This window comes from Lynx rufus, unplaced genomic scaffold (assembly GCF_022079265.1).
Source record: "Lynx rufus isolate CCGP_SWC_20201006 ecotype Redwood Valley unplaced genomic scaffold, mLynRuf1.p SCAF_13, whole genome shotgun sequence".
NCBI lineage: Eukaryota > Metazoa > Chordata > Mammalia > Carnivora > Felidae > Lynx > Lynx rufus.
The window spans coordinates 40,466,764-40,482,966 of record NW_025814827.1 but is presented as its reverse complement, the minus strand read 5'-3'; the positions used below and the strand labels follow the sequence as shown (position 1 = coordinate 40,482,966).

Below are 16,203 nucleotides of genomic sequence, written 5' to 3'. Positions count from 1 at the left end.
TACCTTCCCATACGGGCGGATACGGTCTTCCACTGCCTTCCTCCTGTAGCTTGCTGGCTGGGCCCTGTGGTGGCACTGGTTAGAGCAGGCCCCAGGAGATCACCCCCACTGGTGTTGTGAGAAGAAAGGCTGGGCGCCGAACCTCCTTACTCCCCGCCTTTGTCGCCCCTCCCCCCCTCACCCAAATGAAATAATGAACAGGCCAAAGTGGCAGGAATCACGACCAACCAACAAGAGGTCAGGGACAGGTCAGGGAGCTGAAAAGAGTGACTGTCCTTCAAGTGCAAGTGCCGGAGTCTAAAAGTAGAACGCACTGCAAACATATTCTAGCCTTGTTCCCTCATTTTATTTAAAACAATTTTTTTAGGGGCCCCTGGGTGGGTCAGTCGGTTAAGCGGCCGACTTCGGCTCAGGTCATGATCTCGTGGTCTGTAAGTTCGAGCCCCGTGTCAGGCTCTGTGCTGACAGCTCAGGGCCTGGAGCCTGTTTCAGATTCTGTGTCTCCCTCTCTCTGCCCCTCCCCTGTGCATGCTCTGTCTCTCCCTTTCTCAAAAATAAATAAAATGTTAAAAAAATTTTTTTTTTAATTTTTTAAATGTTTATTTACTTTTGAAGGAGAGAGAGACAGAGTGTGAGTGGGGAAGAGGCAGAAAGAGAGAGGGAGACACAGAATCTGAAGCAGGCTCCAGGCTCTGAGCTGTCAGCACAGAGCCCGCCGCGGGGCCTGAACTCACAAACCACAAGATCACGACCTGAGCTGAAGTCAGACACTTAACCGACTGAGCCACACAGACACACCCCCTCATTTTAAAGAGGAAGGACTGGGGGCACCTGGGTGGCTCAGTCGGTTAAGTGTCTCTTGGTTTCTGGCTCACGTCATGATCTCACAGTTCCTAGGATTGAGCCCCAGGTCAGGCTCTGCGCTGACAGCAAGGAGACTGCTTGGGATTTTCTCCCTCCCTCTCTCCCTCCCATGTGCCTGTGTGCGCATGTGTGTTCTCTCTCTCTCTCTTTCTCTCTCTGCCCCTCCCGTGCATGCGTGCTCTCTAAATAAATAAATAAATAAATAAACTATTAAAAAAAATAAAGAGGAGGGACTGAGGTTCAGAGAGAGTAATGATCGTCAAAGGTTGTACAGGTAGTTTTGGCTGGGCTGATCACAATCCCCTTTCACCCACTGCTGCCTTCTTGCTCTAAGTGTGGAAAGTACTGTAGGTTGCTGGCGAACAGAACGAACAGTGCTGGGCTGGAATCAACCGGTTAACAAAAGGTGTCCAAGGAGTGAGGCCGGATCGGTGATCTTGCACAGACACCCTTGGAAATCCTCCCAGGGAGAGGCTCCGGGGGTGTGCTTACCCAGCAGTTTGTATAGCAGGCGCAGGATCTCTTTCCAAGCCATGCCACTCTCCTCCCTTGCAATTCCTGCAAAGTGCGCCACGCTGTTGTAGATGTTTAAGCGATCGATGCAGTTTAACACAAGGGCCAACATTCCCTGCGAAGGAGAGTGGGGGAAAGAGTGAAAGCCCCTGAGAAAGCAGGAGCCTTTTGTTCTTTTCCCTGCCACGTCATTCACCTTTTAAAGCTCGTAATGCTAATGTGCTAACAGACCTTCACGATCTTTTTTTCCCCCTAAAAACACAATGTACACATTCTTATGCCTCTGAGACACATGGGGCATCCATTTGGAGCATGAGTTAGCGGTTTTCTCGTGGCGGGTTTGCCCCAGTGTGATTATCTCAATCTAAGGACCTATCACAAGAGGGAGCGTGAATGACTCTCACAAAAGCTTGCTCTGTGTCTGGTGGGAAATGGTTCTGACTCACCCAGAAACAGCCCTACATATACTTCTTATTTTCCTGTCAAATGTCAAGTGAGTTCAGGAAGTTCCATTCAGATGCACAAAGAAAACCATGCTTGCTTCCTCCCTCTCCCCCTGGCAAAAGGGTAGGATTAAGAGACAATAAAATCAAAGTGGATTTTTAACTACTTTTCTTCTACATTACAATACTATGCCGCCCAGTGAAAACATCTGTGCCTAGTTGTTCTTAAAGACACACAGTTTCAGTAGCCTTTCAGACGTAATGTCCCCAAAGCCAGTCTGCTTGGATCAGAAGACTGAGCAGGGCCAGTCTTATATTCCAGGCCAATGACTTTGGAAATGCCCAAGGGATAAGCCCTGTCCCTGGGAATGGGGGCCCGGCAGGAGGGCGACCATGGCCTCTCACTGCCAAATCATCACGTCAGTGTTCAAAGAAGGCATGTGACCTAAGGTCCCGCCTAACCAAGGACGGAGGCAGAACCCGAGCCAGAGCCCCCGCCAAGTCCCAGGTTTGTTTTTCCTTGCATCCAGGTCCCATCTCTGGTGACTCAGATGCTCAGGTTCTAAGTCAGACCTGGCTCTTTACTTGTTACCTTTCAAACCAGCTCCTCAGTCATTTCCAAAGTGGCAGAACCCGGCCATGTGTATTTTTTCAAACAGGTTTTCTAGGTAATTCTAACATCTTCCAAAACTTGGGAATCACAGCCAATGGCATGCTCTAACAGTTGAGGTTTAGTAACAATAGATTTGGGATACACACATGCACTGTGGCAACAAAGCTCTCAAATACAGTTTGGTTTGAGTGTGCCAATGTGCACGGTTACAATGTACATTAGTAGTGTAACCCGGTGCGGTGGACAGGGAAGGTTGGCTTCTATTTAATCCTTTTCTTCCCAGCTTCCTTCCTTTCTTGTTCTTTCATAACTACGTGCATGCATGCACACAAGGCTCAAATGCAATCACAGGGATGTTTTAGCGGCGGACGCAAAGAGAATCGCGATGTTCAATTTTCTAGACTTACTTCTTCCTTGAAAAGATTCTGTCTGTTCTTAAGTGAGCGGAGCTTGTTCTGTTTGTCTTCGTGTTGCATCTCCTCCTCCGGGGGCTGGAAGTAGGCGATCAGGTCCTGTAAGGTCTGCAGGACCTCTTCTATCGGCAGGGTGATGGGGGCTGCCGTACGATTGTTTCCACTAAAGAACACAAGACGGACACGGACGTGGACGTGGCTCAGACACGGGCCTTCAGGCAGCGTCCCTGACAAGCACCCGCCAGATCCTGGCTCTTACCTGCCCCACATGGGGCGCAGCGCACGGCTTCCTGCAGCAGTCACTCAGGGAATGACCACAAACTGGCAGTTGCCAACCAACAGACAACGGAAGAAAACGCCTGCTTCGATTTTCAGGCCATTTCATAAATAAAGGGAAATGACCTGTGGCCGTCTGCCACACTTTTTCATTTTTAAAAGTAAAAACACATTTAAAAATCATAAACTTATTCACTCATGGTTGTTTGGAACTATCACAGATTCTTCTTGGAATAGGGTAAACATAGGGGCAGAAGGGCTTCTATCACTGGGTCTCTCCCTCCATCTGTATTTTTGTCTTCTCTCTCCATGTATCTCTCTTTCTGCACATTTTTCATGTCTCTGCATGTGTTTTTCTCTTATAGGTTTTATGCATGTGCACTCACACACCAGCTCCCCCTTCCTCATTTGTTATCTCCTTCGGACTTCCTCTGTGTGCCCTCCATCCTCATTCTCAACAACCCCGCCCCCATCTTGTGACATCCTTCTCTCCTTCTGTCTTCATGTCCCTCTCCCTCCTCAGTGTTACCCTCCCCACCATCGCTCTTTCTCTGTTGTGATCCTTCTATCCTGAATCTGTGTTTCTGACTCTGTCTTAATTTTTCAAAAAGTCTTGTTATTAAATCCTGTCAATGCAGAGAGACCACAAACCTCCACAGATGGCAAAATGAGCCCTCAATTTCCCATGTCCTTGGTAGGTACACTGGTGAGCCTTCTGGAAAGTAAAGGCTAAAAAAGAGGAAGGGGGAAATGGAGCCAGCCCCTGTGTAAATGCATCATGGCCCCAGGGGACTGGGAATTGGTGGAATTGGTATAAATAACGTCATGGCTTTTCCTTGGGTCAACTTCTAAGGCCTTCTCCTTGAATTTACAGTGAATTTAGTTATATTTTAACCTGGACACATGCTAGAAAAGACTGTTATCTAGGCCTGAAGCAAAGGCTTAATAAGCCCTAAGAACCCTCAGCTTATGAAGTGACAATTCCAATTTTATACATAAAAATGACAAGTGTTGGGGCGCCTGGGTGTCTCAGTGGGCTAAGCATATGACATCAGCTCAGGTCATGATCTCATGGTTCATGGGTTCAAGCCCCACATTGGGCTCTACACTGACATTATGGAGCTTGGTTGGGAGCTCTCCCCACCCCCACCGCCTCAAAACAAACAAACATAAAAAAAAAATGACAAGTGCATGCAGTAAGGACAGAACACCAGTGGATTACAGGCAGGGAGATCCTTCTCATGAGTGTGTGCTCTGGACCGTGGAGGTGCTCAAGGAATGCTAATGACTATCTGAGATATTATAGTATACCTGCTGTGAGGACATGAGGTGAAGGTTTGAGACTACAAAACCTAATTGGGAATGACTTTCCAGTTCTCGATTCAGAGAAAAATGAACACAGTCTCCCCAGTATGTTTGGTCCAGTTGCAGAGTCCCCTAGCCCCACTCGCCCCCTTTTATAAAAACATTTTAAGTCTCCTAGAAACAATGACACCAGTTCAGTAAAAAGTGTGTGATTAAAATAAAGATGAAAACATACAAGAGGTTTGCTGGCATTTTGTAGTTTGAAAGGGCAACTTACAGGGGTTTGGGAAACCCAAGTTATCGTCAATGCCATGAACATGTGCTATCTGGAGTGCCTGCTTCTAAGCCTCTTGGGCTTCACTTTCCCCCTGGAAAATAGGAAAGGTACTATCTACTATTGCCAGGGTCCTTCTGGGTCTAATTTTTTCGGTGGGTTCTCAATGTTCGATTGCTTTATCTTGTCCTTGCGAGACACCTCAATATAATAGTCTTCCGCTGGACTAAGGCAGATCCCCCCCCTTCCCTCAAAACAGAGCACATACCACATGCCCGGCAGTGGGGAAACAGATACGACCTCTGAATGGCTTCAGGGCGCTCATGTTCTACTCCAGAACCTTAGAGAGGAGGCCCAGATGTACCAAGAAGGATAGGGACAAGATGATGTCTCAATTCAGAACTAACTACAATGGTACCTACTTTATCCCAGCCATCTTTCACTCCCTACTTCAGCCACTGCCCCACTACCTTCTCAGATCTTTCCAAGGACTTCTTTTAATTCAAGTACAATCCCAGGGATTCTGAATATTTACCATACTATTACCATAACACAACTATTTATGTATTGTTTCGATCATAAGGTTAAACTCAGGACAGCTGGGCAATATCTACTCGTCAGCAGGATTTCTGAGACTCCCTCACCCCTCACATTGTTCATCTGTCCTATTGGACAGCTCCCAGCAACTGACCAGAGGATGATGAGACAGCACAAGCCAACGCCAACCTTTCTTCCTCATTGTTCTTTCTTCTTCCTTCCCTATTAATTTAACTTTAATGTGCTTCTTCCCAGAAGGCCACCCCCTGTCCTTCTGGCTTCCACTGTACACAGCATGTTCTGTTGGTTTCTCAAAAGAGACAGGAGAGGAGAATCTTACTCACAAATGATTTTTTATCCTTCATTTCCCAGCTCTTGAAAATTTCAAGTGCTATGGCTTTTGCAGGCCCCTTCGCTGCTGCATGGGTTTGTTTTTCAGTAGTCCTCCTTTCTTCCAAAAAAAAAAAAATCTTATGGCTTGGAGAATCTAGAATGTCCCCCATTGAAAGGGAAACATCCAGAACAGCTGAGTGAAGAGCTCAGGAATCCTCTCTCCCACAAAATAATGATAAACTTGGGATAAATCATCTAAAACAATTGTTTTAGGACTCTGGAAATTGACCAAAGCCATACAATAAATTGAGACTGATCGACTGATTGACTGATTTATTAAATAATGAGCCTAAGTAAGAACAGTAGGAGTCTATGGTGTTTCAGTCTGAGGCTGTTTCCATGCTTTCTTCCAGCTTCAGACCAAAGAAGTTCTAACAAGGTGGGGTAGACAATGAGCAAGGCCACACATGTGCTCAGAAAGTACTGGAGAGGGACCTAGTTATCTACTCATCTCTGGCCGAATATGAGGTTTTGTAGAAGCAGAAAGCAAAATCCAGGACAGACCTAAAACTGTCTGAACTCTGAATGTGTCATCTAGCCCACAAGCAGGTCCATCAGCAAATACTTGTAAGAAATATTTACAAGACAACCAGGCTTGCCTTCTAAGAAAGACTAAGGGAAGCCCTTCAGGCTGAAATAAAATGACACCAGACAGTAAGCAGAATCCACATCTAGGAATAAAGAGCACTGGTAAAGGTAATTGTGCAAGTAAATATAAAATATGGTATAAACATATTCATTTCTCTTTTGTTTTTATATTTTAAAAAACACAAACGGATAAGAAAATAATGATAAAACTGGGCTTATAACATATGGGGATGTAATATACATGACAATATTATCACAAGGAGGAGGAAAGTAATACTGGAGCAAAGTTGCTTTATTTTACGTAAGTTAGTATTAATCCGAGGTGGAGTGTTGGAAGTCCAAAACAGAGTGAGTTTCCTAGAGCAACCACTAGGAATATAACTCAAAAAAGTAGCAAAATAAAAACAAACCAAAAAACCTTAAAGAAATGAAAATGGTAAACTAGAAAATGTCTATTTAACACAAAAGAAGGCAATAAGGGGAAGAGAGGAAAAAAGAACGTGAGATCTATAAAAATCAGCAAAATGGCAGGCATAAATCCAACAATTTGAATAACTACATTATCTATAAATGGATTACACACACCAATAAAAGGAGGACACTTGTCAGAGCACATAAAAATAAAAATTCAGTGTATGCTCTCTATAAGACCACTTTATAGATTCAAAGATACAGGCTGCAAGTAAGAGGACTGAAGAACTTACACCATGCAAACAGTAACCATAATCTGCATATAAGGCATCTGGTGTGGCTCTACAAAACAGACTTGAAGATAAAAGATCTTCACAGAGAAAAAAGGGAAATGTTTTGTAACTATGGAAGAGTCAATTTATCAGGAAGATATACCTATTATAAACATATAACCACGTAACAACAGAGACCACAATATATGAAGCAAAAGTTGAGAGAATTGAGGGAGAAACAGACAAGTCAACCTACTAGTGAGAAATTAAACACCCTATTCTCAGTTAATGTAACGTCTTCTAATGGAACTGTATTAATGAAGGGCAAAAACCATACAATCATCTCAATAGACAAAAAAAAAAAAAGACTGTCAAAATCTAACTCATTCAAGATGAAAGAAACCTCTCAACAAACTAGGAATAAAAAGAGAACTTCCTCATCCCAATAAAGGGAATTTATAAAAACCCTACAGTTAACTTCATATTTAATAATCAAAGACTGAATGTTCTCCTGCTAAGATCAGGAACAAAACAAGTATGTCTGTTCCTTCCACTTTGATTTCACATCATAGTGGATGTTCTAGTCAGTGCAGTCATGAGGTGGTGGTGGGGGTGGGTGGGAAGAAAGGGCATCCATATTGGAAAGGAAAAAATAAAACTTTCTTTATTCACAGATGATATGACCCTTTATGTAGATAAAGCACGCACACATCCACCAGAATAATAATTTTCAATTAAGTCACAGGATATATGATGGATATTTTAAAAACTCAATTTCTAATGCCAGTATTATTTATGCAGTGAAAAATCTGAAAAGAAATTAAGAAAATAATTCCATTTGTAGTAGCATCAGAAATAAATACTTAGGGGGCACCTGGGTGGCTCAGTTGGTTAGGCGTCTGAGTACAGCTCAGGTCATGATCTCATAGTTACGGAGTTCAAGCCCCACGTGGGGCTCTGTGCTGACAGTTCAGAGTCAGAAACCTGCTTTGGATTCTGTCTCCCTCTCTCTCTGTCCCTCCCCCACTCGCACTCTCTGCCTCTCTGTCTCAAAAATAAACAAACATGGGGGCGCCTGGGTGGCGCAGTCGGTTAAGCGTCCGACTTCAGCCAGGTCACGATCTCGTGGTCCGGGAGTTCGAGCCCCGCGTCGGGCTCTGGGCTGATGGCTCAGAGCCTGGAGCCTGTTTCCGATTCTGTGTCTCCCTCTCTCTCTGCCCCTCCCCCATTCATGCTCTGTCTCTCTCTGTCCCAAAAATAAAAATAAACGTTGAAAAAAAAAAATTAAAAAAAAAAAAAAAAAAAAGAAAAAAAATAAACAAACATAAAAAAAAAAAAATACTTAGGAACAAATTTTACAAAAGCAGCCCAAGACTTAAACACTGAAAACTGTAATACCTTGCTGAAAGGAATTCAAGAAAAATAAATGGAGAGACATTCTATGTTTATGAATCAAAAGCCTCAGGATAATTAAGATAAAAGTTCTCCCAAAATTGGTCGAAAGGTTCAAAGCATTCTCTATAAAAACACTGGCAGGCTGTTTTGCAAAAACTGACACCTTTACCCTAAAATTTATATGGGAATTCAAAGGATTCAGAAGAGCCAATAGAATTTTGCAAAAAAAAAGTACAAAACTGGAGGATTCACTGTATCTGATTTCAATACTTACTACAAAGTTATGTTCATCATTTTGGCATAATCACAGGTATGAAAGCCAGTGGAATAGAACTGAGGGTCCAAAAATAAACCCTTATATTTACGGTCACTTGACTTTTGACAAAGGTGCCAAGGCAATGTGATGGGGAAAGGATGGTCTTGCCAGCAAACTGTACAGGGACAACGAGGTATCTACAGGATCCACTTAAATAAATTTCAATTCGTATTACCTCAGACCGTGTATAAAAATTGATCCAACATGCAACCTCGGCCTAAATCTAAGAGCTAAAATTATAAAACTTTCAGAAGAAAACACAGGAGGAAGTCTTGGTGACTCTGGGGACACCCAAAAGCACAGTCCAGAAAAAAAGTTATGTCATATAGGACTTCACCAAAATTAAACCTTTTGTGTTTCAAAAGACATCATTAAGAAAATGAGAAGAAAAGCCACAAACTAAGAGAAAATAGTTGTAAATCATGAATCAATAAAAAAACATGCATCCGGAAGATACAAAAAACTGTCAAATGTCAGCGTGAGGACAAACCACCCAACTAAAAAAACAGGCAAAAGCCCTGATTACATTTTACTAAAGAAGAGACACAAATAAGCACATGAAAAGATGTTAAAAATCATTAGTCATTTTGGACATGCAAATTAAAACCATAATGGGATACCACTTCATATCCACTAGAATATATACAATTAAAAGTCAGAAATTAAGGATGTGGAGAAACTGCAACTTTATATATTTCTGTGTGGAGTGTCTAATGGTGTGTCTACTTTGGAAGGCAGGTTTTCAGTTTCTTAAAAAATTGAACATACCTACATGTCCACTGATGGATGAATGGATAAACCAAATGTAGTATTTGCATACAACGTAATATTATTCAACCTTAAAAAGGAAAGAAATTCTAACATGCTACAATATGAGTGAATGTTGAAGACTTTGTTATGTGAAATAAGCAAGGCACAAAAAGATAAATATTGTAGGATTCTAATTAAGTCAGTCAAATTCACAGGAAGGTTGAATAATGGTTACCAGGAGCTGGAGTGGGGTGGGGGGCTGCGGAGGGGGGAGGAGAAGGGAGGAAATGGGGAGTTTTTTTTCATGTTTATTCATTGTTGAGAGAGACAGAAACAGAGAGGGAGGGAGATCATGCACACAGGTTGGGGAAGGGCAGAAAGAGAGGGAGACCCAGAATCCTAAGCAGGCTCCAGGCTCAGAACTGTCAGCACTGAGCCTAATGTGGGGCTTGAACTCCCGAACTGCGAGATCACGAGCTGAGCCAAAGTTGGATGCTTAACCAACTGATCCACGCAAGTGCCCCAGGGAGGTATTACTTAATGCGTATGGAATTTCTGTTTGAAATGATGTAAAAGTTCTGGAGACGGATGGTGGTAACTGTTGCACAACTATTTGAATTTAGTTAACATCACTAAACGGTATACTTAAAAATGGTTACAAAAGTAAATTCTAAGCTTTGTATATTTTATCATAAAAATATAAAAATGTTTAAATGAGTTACATATGACTTTGCAATTCCATTTCCTGATATTTACCTAAGAAAAATTAAAATATATATCAAAAGACTTTTACACAAACATCCATGGAACCATTACTGATCATAAGCAAAAATAGAAAAAAATCCACTGTTCCTCAAAGGGCAAACAGAAAGTGAGGTGCATCTGTACCTGTCTGTTCATCTGTCCCTATAGATAGATCTCTCTATACACACGTGTATGTATATACACAATCATACATATACATACGCAGACATTTATATGTGGATGTGTATTATCAGATACACATACACAGGAACACTCTTCAGCAATAAGAAGGAACAGAACACCCTTATGTACTACAATAGGGATGAACTTCAAAAATGTAATGCTAAGGGAAAATATGGATCCAAGGACCACATATTGTATACATTAACTTATAAATGTGTTAAATTGAGACCCAAACCAGATGACTGGTTGCCTAAGGCTGGGGGTGGGAACTGATATACACTGCAATGGGCCTAAGCAGTCTTTTGGGGGGACTGGAATGTTTTAAAAGTGAATTATGGTGATGGTTGCACAGCTCTGTAAACTTATTAAAATTCAGAGTTGCATACTTAAAAGGATGAATTTTATGATATGTAAATTATAGCCCAATAAAGCTGCTTAAAAATAATTTTCCCACTGTCAGGTATGTAACTCCCACTGACTTTTTAAAGTAATAGCTTTATTAAAATATAATTCACATATTATATAATCATCTATTTAAAGGGTATAACTCAGTGGTTTAATGGTTTTTAGTGTATTTATAGAGTTTTGCAACCATGGCCTCAATCAATTGGAGAACTTTTTCATCAGCTTCGACCAAAACTCCACACCCGTCAGCAGTCACTCCCCTTGACCCTTACAACCAACTTAGCTCTAGGCAACCACTGATCTACTTTGTCTCCACAGAACTGCCTATTCTGGACATTTCGTATAAATGGACTCATACCACAAATAGCATGTATCAGTCCTTCATTCCTTTTTACGGACCAATAATATTCCATTGCACAGATATGCATAAGGCACATTTTATTTATCCATTCATCAGTTCATCATTTGGGTTGTTTCCCCTTGTTGGCTATAATGAACAATGCTGTTTTGAACATCTGTGTCCAAGTTTTTCAGTAGACGTGCTTCATATATCTTAGGTATATAACCAGGAGTGAAACTGTTGGGTCACATGGTAACTCTGTTTAACCTTTTAAGGAATTTCCAGACAGCATTCCAAAATGGCTTTAACATTTTACATTCCCACCAACAGTGTATGAAGGTTCCAATTTCTCTACATCCTGTCTCACACTTCTTATTAAGTCTTTTTAATTATAGTCATCCTTGTGAGAGCAAAGTGTTCTCTCACTGTGCTTTTGATTTGCATTTTCCTCCTGGCTAATGGCTCTGGCCATCTTTTCATATGCTTATTGGCCATTTGTGTATCTTCCTTGGAGAAACGTCTATTCAGATCGTTGCCCATTTGTAAATTGGCCCAATTGTCTTTTCAAGGTTGAGTTGTAAGAGTTCTTTATTCTAGATACAAATCCTTTATCAGATGTGTGATTTGAAATATTCTTTCCCATTATGTAGGCTTTTTTCCCCCACTTTCTGGATGGTGCCCTTTGTAGTAAACAAGTTTTTCATTTTGATAAAGTTTACATACTTTTTGTATGTATTGTTGCTTCGTATTTTGTATTTTGTTGCTTTTGTTTTTGGTGTCATATTGAAGAAACCATTGCCTAATCTAAGGTCATAAAAATTCATGCCTTTGTTTTCTTCTCCCGGTATTTATGGTTTTAGGTCTTACAGTTAGGTCTTTGATTCATTCTGAATTAATTTTTGCATATCTATGAGGCAGGGGCCAGGGACTTTTAAGACAGACACAGGGGCAGGGTGTCTTGAGAGACACAGGGTTCTCTTGAGAGAACCAAGAACCAAATAAAGCCATCCAACCTCTAGGGTCATGGTTCTGGTGACAGTCCAGACTACACAAAAAACTCTTGTTTGCACACAGGTATGTTTTCCTGCCTATACCAAGCTATTCATTCATATTATACCCTTTCTATGAAGAAGGAGAGCAGGTGACATGTAACATGGCACAGAAGGGAGGAACCACTTTGCTCAGGGATCACAGGAGACCAGTGGCAGGGCCACAAGCAGACAGAATGGCTGACTTGAAGGCCTCAGCTCCCTTCTGCGGTAGGAGCACCTAACTGTCTGCCTTCCTTTCTCTGCTTTAGTCACAGCGGGACCTCCTGAGTGGTACTGGGAACATGGCCAACCAACCAGAGGTTCTATTTCTCAGCCTCCCTGCAGCGAGGTGTGGTCACATGACTAGTTTTAACTAGTAGAGTTCAAGAAGACGTGATCTATTTCTGGGTCCTATATTAAAAAAAAATCTCTTGCCCTCCGCCGCTTCCAATTTCTTCCCCCACACCCTCCATTCTTTTGGGTTTTTTTGGCAGTATGCAACCTGAGAAATGGTGCCAGCAAGCTTTTTTTTGATCATGTAGATGAAGAAAATATAGCAGGACAGTTGGTCTCAATGGTGTTGAATATTAGAACCACCTGGGGAGCTTTAGTCAAAAGCTAGAGGTGGAATCCCACCACAGAGATTCTAATCCAATTGGTATGAGATGCCACCTTGGCATCAGGGTGGTAAAAGCTCTCCAGAGAAATCTAGTATGTGGCCAAGGGTAAGACCCCTATTCCAGGGCAGTGGTTTGTAAACTTTATTATGCTTCAGCATCAACTGGAGGGCCTATCAAAACATGATTTTCTGGGGGTACCACTTCCCAGGTGTCTGATTCAATATGTCTGGGGTGGAACCTGAGAATGTGCATTTTTAACAAGTCCCAGGTGATGCTGCTGTGCTGGGTCAGGGACGCACTTTAAGAACCTGTAAATCTCAGGGCAGCAAGATAGAAGGAACCTGAGCCCCTGGAGCCAGACCTTGCCTAACCTATACTATTACTTAAAAGAGAAGTAAGTGTATATCTTGAATTACAACGGCAGCTTAGCCTATATCCTAACTGACACACATTGCTTGGATCACATTATTCCAACAGGAAAAGTAAAGGCATAAATTTTTTTTCTTATTTCATGCAAATTCACACACACAATTTAAGCCCCCCTGGCTTTAGAGATATTCTCCTACAAAAAAGGACGGTTTGGAACACTGCACTGTTTACAACAGAATCCATTTCTCATGGTAATTGGTGAACACAATCCACAGCGTTCTGCATTGGCAGCATTGTTTCGGCATCCAGGGGATTATGATCCAAGCAGGCAGTTCAGTTACTTTTCCCATTTAGGTCTCAGCCATAGGTGGGTAACACAAGGCTTTCAATGCAAATCTACTTGGATCAAAAACCATAGCAACGATTCTGAATGATGTACAAAGCTTTTCTCAATAGCACGGGAGGGTGTGGAGCTGTTTCTCCCCTCTTCACACACTAATACCAAAGGGATTTAAAGTGCTTTGGCAGTCTTCACTTAATTTTCTGGAGGAGACCTTGGGTATTCATGACACCAACCTCAGTAACCAATGGGACTCAAGCATCTGTTGGGCAGAGGGCGAAGCTGGTAGGAGGTCATTTGCTGGGAAATAAGATTCAGTCCCAAGCTCTCTGTGGTAAAACTCTTTGCTGGTGTTTAATAACTTCCTGAAAACTTCAAGTATTGGAAAGGGAGTGGGGGTAGGTAGGACTGGATGGCCACAGAGTAGAAACTATCAGATAAAGGGAAGGAGCTTATGTACCTTACAAACTGGCTGAATAAGGCTGTCGTGTTCCGGATGATCCGAGCAGCCTGGGACTCCTCGCACTGGCATCTCTGCAGTGTTAGCCCGTCATCCATGTGGCCTTCCTGATGGAGTATGACCTACCCGCAGAGCAAAAGAACCAGGGACGTTTATACGTGACTCCATAGCTGGACAGTCAACTTTTCTTGCAGTATTTATTTACCTCATCCCTTGTATTCCTTCCCCCCAACCAGGTTCCTCTGGGTCCATTTGAAAATGGGACATTAACAAAGTTATTTTGCCCATACTCCCTATTACTGACCTATGAATCATTCCTGAGACACAGTGCTTTGAGGAAAATAAAATTTTATGTGCTACTATGGTATGAGTTACAGTAAATTCCTTAGGACGGCCAATTTGAAAAGGTGAAAACATATTTTATAATAGATTTTTCTCTTGAAATCAACACAAAAACTTACCCTTGGAAATGGGAAAAGTCACTTTGTTCAGAGTCTTTTTGTCCAGAGATAAATTGAGGAAGAATAACAAGTTAGACAGAAAACTCTACTGGGTTAACAGATCCTCTACTGGGATCAGGCTCAGATTCCCCTCCTGAAGGATAGCTACAGTTGACTGTACAAATGGGGATGCAGCTCAAGGTCGTAGTTTGCTTCTCATGGAGGCTAAGGAGGGGGTTTGAAAGCATAGGCTCTGGTATTAGTTGATGTGAGTTCCAGTCTTACTCTGCTACTTCCCAGCTGTGTGACCTTAAGCAAGTCACTTAACTTCTCTTTGCTTCAACTTCACCATCAAATGGACTTATAGGGTTGTTTTGAGGACTAAATGATTTACATGCAAATCACGTAGCATGTTTCCTAGAATCTAAGAGGTACTCAATGAATACTTGTTATAAAGGGCACTGTACTACTGATCTCAAATCAGTTATCTAAAAGCTAAATATACATATTGACCACCAATGATATCAGGATACAATTCTGGGGCAGGACTAGCAGCATTGAAGATGGAAGTCAGTGGCATTTTCCCTTGAAAGGATCAAGTGTATGCAGATATTAACTGGGGTGGTTTGAGTCTTAGTCAAGTCAGAGTTAAATCCTAATTCAACTTCCTGACATGGTTTCCTCTTGATGTGAGTGAAGAGAGACCATTTGTAGGTCCTGGGGTGTGGGGTGGGGTCAATTAAATAGAACATGTAGCTCTATAAAATATCTTTAGTAAAAGCATTTTGGTCTCATTTTTATTATTTTCTTAAGTTTATTTATTTATTTTGAGAGAGAGAGAGAGAGAGAGAGAGAGAGCGAGCGAGCAGGAGAGGTGGGGAGGGGCAGAGAGAGAGAGGGACAGAAGATAATCCCAAGCAGGCTCTGCACCGTCAGCACTGAGTCCAACATGGGGCTCAAATTCACGAACCATGAGATCATGACCTGTGAGCCAAAATCAAGAGTCAGACACTTAACCAACTGAGCCACCCTGGCATCCCTGTCTTTCTCACTGTTAGCTCAAAGCAACTTCTTTTCCTTTCCATGTGAAAATCTCTTATTATTCGTTCTTCTGAAATTGTGTCCTACCTAATATAAGGAATTCACACAGGAAGTAGAATACTGGCTTACAAAAGTTTATGTTCAGTTTTGACACAAGACTTAGCACCGCATCTAGCTTAAGTGTTAGCAAAGGATACCCTTAGTATTGGATTCACCAACTGTTTCAGAACTACCCTGTCAGAGCTTTCCAGCAACTGTTTAAGCATTTCGATTCGGCAATATATTGCCACTAGGTTTACTCTGGCCTCAGTCCCAGTATTCAGGTCTCTAAAGACCAAAATCCTTAGATTTTGCTTGTTCAGATACCACATCCAAACCGGCCAGCCAAACAATAAAGTAATGAGAAATAGGGGGGATGCAGCTGTTAGAACACTGTTACTATGTGCCCTTTTGATCACTGCAGCCCAGTTTCTCCGGGAGGAATCCCATGACCCAAGAACAGACAGCAGAAGCCCAAAATGGGAATGGGAAGGAGGTGGCTTCCTTTAAGGTGAGTGCCATTCTCTAGGTTTTTTTTTTTTTTTTTTTTACTGTCTCTGTTTCCCACTGGTTTTTCTAGGTTCCGGATTTGTTTTATGAAATACTTAACACAGATTTGAATATCCTTTGTATTTTTAGAAAGAAACGTAACCTGCTCTTCACACAATAGAGCAGGGCAGCCCTGCCTGAGGCCGAACATTAGGACATCATTTTAGAGAGTTTCTGAAGGGACCTCCCAAATTCATATGCACACTGCAGCAGTTCAATAAATATATACACTATGGTCCTGGAAGAGAAAGGCAAGGAGAGGCACGATAAGTCACCAAC

The 16,203-nt window shown here is 42.1% G+C and overlaps 1 protein-coding gene across 1 annotated transcript in view; it reads right to left on the bottom strand.

The window, feature by feature from the left end:
• Positions 1 to 16,203, bottom strand: part of RYR3 (ryanodine receptor 3) — a 365,900-nt gene that overhangs the window by 250,601 nt on the left and 99,096 nt on the right. The window contains exons 12-14 of the mRNA XM_047075357.1: positions 13,856 to 13,977; positions 2,841 to 3,009; positions 1,357 to 1,492 (exon numbers count right to left, since the gene is read on the bottom strand). Of these exons, the coding sequence (XP_046931313.1) occupies positions 1,357 to 1,492; positions 2,841 to 3,009; positions 13,856 to 13,977 (427 nt within the window). The remainder of the gene's footprint in view (positions 1 to 1,356; positions 1,493 to 2,840; positions 3,010 to 13,855; positions 13,978 to 16,203) is intronic.